Source organism: Austrofundulus limnaeus, unplaced genomic scaffold (genome assembly GCF_001266775.1).
Source record: "Austrofundulus limnaeus strain Quisiro unplaced genomic scaffold, Austrofundulus_limnaeus-1.0 Scaffold574, whole genome shotgun sequence".
NCBI classification, from domain to species: domain Eukaryota; kingdom Metazoa; phylum Chordata; class Actinopteri; order Cyprinodontiformes; family Rivulidae; genus Austrofundulus; species Austrofundulus limnaeus.
Window position 1 is genome coordinate 157141 of NW_013952976.1, and position 4245 is coordinate 161385.

Here is a 4245-nt window from a genome sequence, read left to right on the forward strand (position 1 = left end):
AAAACTCAGCTGATCATCTCACGGAGTACCTTCATTCTTGGACCACGTATTTCTGTCTTTGTTAAGTATATATTGCCATAACGGTACCAAATCGTTTCAAACGTCAAAGGTACCCATCCCTAGAGGTCACATATTGATGTTGGACAGAAGGCCTGGCTCACAGTCTCCGCTCTAATTCATCCCAAAGGTGTTCTATTGGGTTGAGGTCAGGACTCTGTGCAGGTCAGTCAAGTTCATCCACACCAGACTCTGCCATCCATGTCTTTATGGACCTTTGCTTTGTGCACTGGTGCACAGTCATTTGGATGGGTGAGCAAATACTTTTAGCAATATAGTGTATGTTTCTATTGAGAGAGTCCATTTTCTCAGTTTTCACAAAAAAGCTTACCTCAGCTAATGCTTGAAAATCTTTCATAAAACTCTCTGATACACACTCAACATGATATTTTTATGTTTCTAGGCTGTGTGTTTAAATGATGTACACCAACCTTTTAAATTATATCTATCTTTCTTTTGTCTGCCACTTGTTCCAGAGTCAGAGACAGGTGATTAAAATCCATGAAAATGCCTGAATTTTAACAAAGTATTTTCGAGGTTTGAAAAGTGCTTAATTTCTGTATAAAGGCCTTGAAGGTGCTTGATATTCTAACTGCACAGCTTTGTAATAAAGAGCACTCTTAACAGTTTAAATAAAAACCTCAGTTTGATATTTTTATGTTAAATGCACAAAATAGTGAGTGATTATGGTGCCTTTCGACTTCAAACGACTTCAAACAGGTGCCATTAATACAGGTAATGAGTGGGGGAAAGAGGAGCCTCTTAAAAAAGAAGTTGCAGGTCTGTGACAGCCAGAAATCTTGCTTGTTTGTAGGTGACCAAATACTTATTTTCCACCATTATTTGCAAAAAAATTCTTTAAAAGTCAGACAAAATGATTTTCTCAATTTTTTTTCACATTTTGTCTCTCATAGTTGAGATCTACCTATGTTGTCAATTACAGGCCTCTCTCATCTTCTTAAGTGGGAGAACTTGCACAATTGGTGACTGACTAAATAATTATTTTCCCCACTGTATGTGTGAGTTAATGATGCCTTTTGGTTTGCTTTGTTTGAAACCTCTGTATTGTTGTTTTTGTTCCTCTCTTCTTTTTAAAATATGATAAGTCTCCCAAAAAAAAAACACTGATTTTTAAAGGTATTTATTCTCTTGTCTTTTTGTTGCAGCTAAGGATGAAGGAGTAACTCCTGTGAAGAGGCGGAGAGTGTGCAGTGAAGAAGGCAGAGTCAGAGAGCCCCCCATTTGCATGGCCTCCTCCTCCTTAGCTCTCCCCGACTGCAGCGAGCTGAAATCCGACCACCAGGATGCATTAACACCCACCAGCACCTCAGATACAGAGACGAGGGACTCCTCCCTGATAGACCCWGGCACAGAGCAGGATCCTCCTTCTCCCGACCCCACCCCCACCACCTCTGAAAACCTGGACTCCTCCTTGAAAGAGGAGAAGATGGAGGCCTCCTCCTCATCGTCGTCATCATCATTTTCTTCTTCCTCCTCCTTGCTGCAGGATGCAGCAGAGGGGTTTGTGCAGGGGGAGGAGCCTGAACCACAGCAGCTTGTGGGCGGGGCTGGAAAGCAGGTGGAGGTGCAGTTAGATGGGAGCAGAGGTGAAACAACATCTACCTCCTCGGAGGAGTTGAAAGAAGAAAAGGAGGCAGCATCCAAAGCCAGAATCAGGTCCACCCCACCCCTTTCAGAGGACACTGCCTTTCCATCAGCCCTTGGGTTGGTAGGGGAGGGGCCTGACTACTGTGGGAGTCACACCYCACCCTCAAAGATGTCCCCACGTGACGTGCTGGACATGCTGTACAGGACTGTGGAAGCCACTATTGCCATAGTAACCAAACTGTATGTTAAAGGTCCACTACCCTCATGATATCATTGACCTAAAGCATAAGATCTCTAAGAACCTTTGTTCTAAGTTCTGCTGAGAGGAACCAGACATTCTGCTGGGTTCCTCTCGTTTGCTGTCTGTTGCCTTCTGCTGATGTTTTCTGTCGATTTCTGCCGCTTCAGTGGTTTATTCTGTTTTTGTGCTGATAAATTTTTTGCCATTCAAAGCCAACCAACTAATTCAACAAAGACAAAAATCTGAAGTTATGAAAGCTGCAGTATATAAGGGCAAGAAAGTGGGGTTTTTTGTTGTTTTTTGTTTTGTTTTTTTAACAAAATGTGATTTTTTTTTTTTTTTTGCTTGTTTTGTTTTTAAGGTTTGTTGTAACGGGGAAAGGTTTACATAACTTTTGTCTCCGGTGTGTAATTTAATTTTATTGTATTTTTACTGTGTATAAAATAGTCGTCCTCCGTGCCAGTTTTCTACGTTATGTACAAGGCAAAATAAAGTTGCCTTGACYTTTTCCGTGGTCTAATTATCCAAAAAGTAAGTTTACTTGTAAATTACGAGAACCACGAGAAACCTGATTCTGTAAAGAATCCTCTGTAATTATTGCCTGAAAGTGTATATGAAAAACTATATATATATATATATATATATATATATATATATATATATATATATATATATATATATATATATACATAGATATATAGATATGAAAAAGTATATAGATAAATGATGCTTTATTTGACTGTGGTTGAAATAAAGCCTCCATGTTGGACCAGCTGGAGCTTTTATTTTCTTTACTGAAGTACATTCCACAATTTATTGTTTAGCTTATTGTTCTATGCTTCGTCTGCTGTGTTCTGATATTCTTCTGACTTTATTTTAATAGAAATTAAATTAATAAAAATGATTTTAATACAATGTATGACCTTGTGCCTATGCGCCTAACAGCCTTTCAGACTACCCACCGTTTTTGTCGTCATTGGAGGGGGTGCTTGGGAGCACTCCTAACGGGGACTCCCTCCTTCTGCTGGGGGATTCCAGTGCTCATGCGGGCAAAGACAGTGAGACCTGGAGGCGTGTGGTTGGGGGGGTGGGGACGCCACCCCAACCCCAATATGAACCCGACTGTTTTGTTATTGGACTTCTATGCTCCTCATGGATTATCCATAACGAACACCATGTTCAAGCAAAAGGGTATCCATATGTGCTCTTGGCACCAGAACACCCTAGGCCGCAGTTCGATGGTCGACTTTGTTGTTTCAACTGATCTGCGGCCGCATGTCTTGGACACTTGGGTGAAGAGAGGGGTGGAGCTGTCAACTGATCACTACCTGGTGGTGAGTTGGCTCCATGGGTGTAACCGCCATAGGTACGGGGTGGGACATGTCCCCCCCCACCCCCAATTTTTTTCATCCGAAGCAGAAAAAAAAAGATATTTAAAAACTGTCTCACCAAAACACACACACACACACTTTTAAGATAGTGATTATGTCCTTGGCTTGGCTCCCATGGTGGGGGAGGATGCCGGTCAGACCTGGCAGACCCAAACGTATAATGAGTGTCTTCTGGGAATGTCTGGCAGAGCCTCACATCAGACAGAGCTTCAACTCCGGGAGAACTTTGAATATGTTCTGGGGGAGCCATGTTCCATACCTCYATTGTCGATGCTGCTTACCGGAGCTGTGGCCTCATGGTTGTCTGTGCCTGTTGTGGCTGCAACCCTCCAGCGGAACCTGGTGGTGGATACCAACGGTGAGGGATGCTGTCAGAAGAAGAAGGGACTCTGGAAGCAGCTGTTGGGTACCGGCAGTCCAAGCAGACTGCAGCTCGGGTGTTTGCTAAAGCATAAATTTGGACATGGGAAGAGTTCAGAGAGGCCATGGAAAAAGACTTCCGTACAGCTTTGATGCAATTCTGGTCCACAATTCGGCGCCTCACAGGGGTAAGGCGGTTCACCACCAACACTTTATGGTAGGCATGGTGCACTGCTGACCTGAAAAGGTAGTGTGCACCTCTAAAGAAGCCAGTTGAGGTGGTTTGGTGTGCCGCTGACCTCAGCTCGGGACATTGTGGGTCGGTAGGCAGAATACTTCGAAGACCTCCTCAATCCCACCAACACATCTTCCAATGAGGAAGCAGAGCCTGTGGACTCAGTCGTTAGTGCTGAGGTCACAGACGTGGTTAAAAAGCTCCTCGGTGACAAGGCACCGGGGGTGGATGAGATTCGCCTGAAAGTTCCTTAAGTGATGTAAACAAAGCATATGATGTTTTCATGAACATTTTTGAAGATCTGAATAAAAAAACTTGTGTGCAAAAAAAATTATGCAAAGAAAAAATAGTGC

General features: G+C 43.0%; 1 protein-coding gene across 1 annotated transcript in view; it reads left to right on the forward strand.

Moving 5' to 3' along the window:
- Positions 1-2414, forward strand: part of usp34 (ubiquitin specific peptidase 34) — a gene marked incomplete in the record, with an annotated part of 159254 nt that extends 156840 nt beyond the window's left edge. The window contains 1 exon segment of the mRNA XM_014026634.1: positions 1224-2414. Coding sequence (XP_013882088.1) covers positions 1224-1933 — 710 coding nt within the window.
- Positions 2415-4245: the final 1831 nt, after the last annotated feature.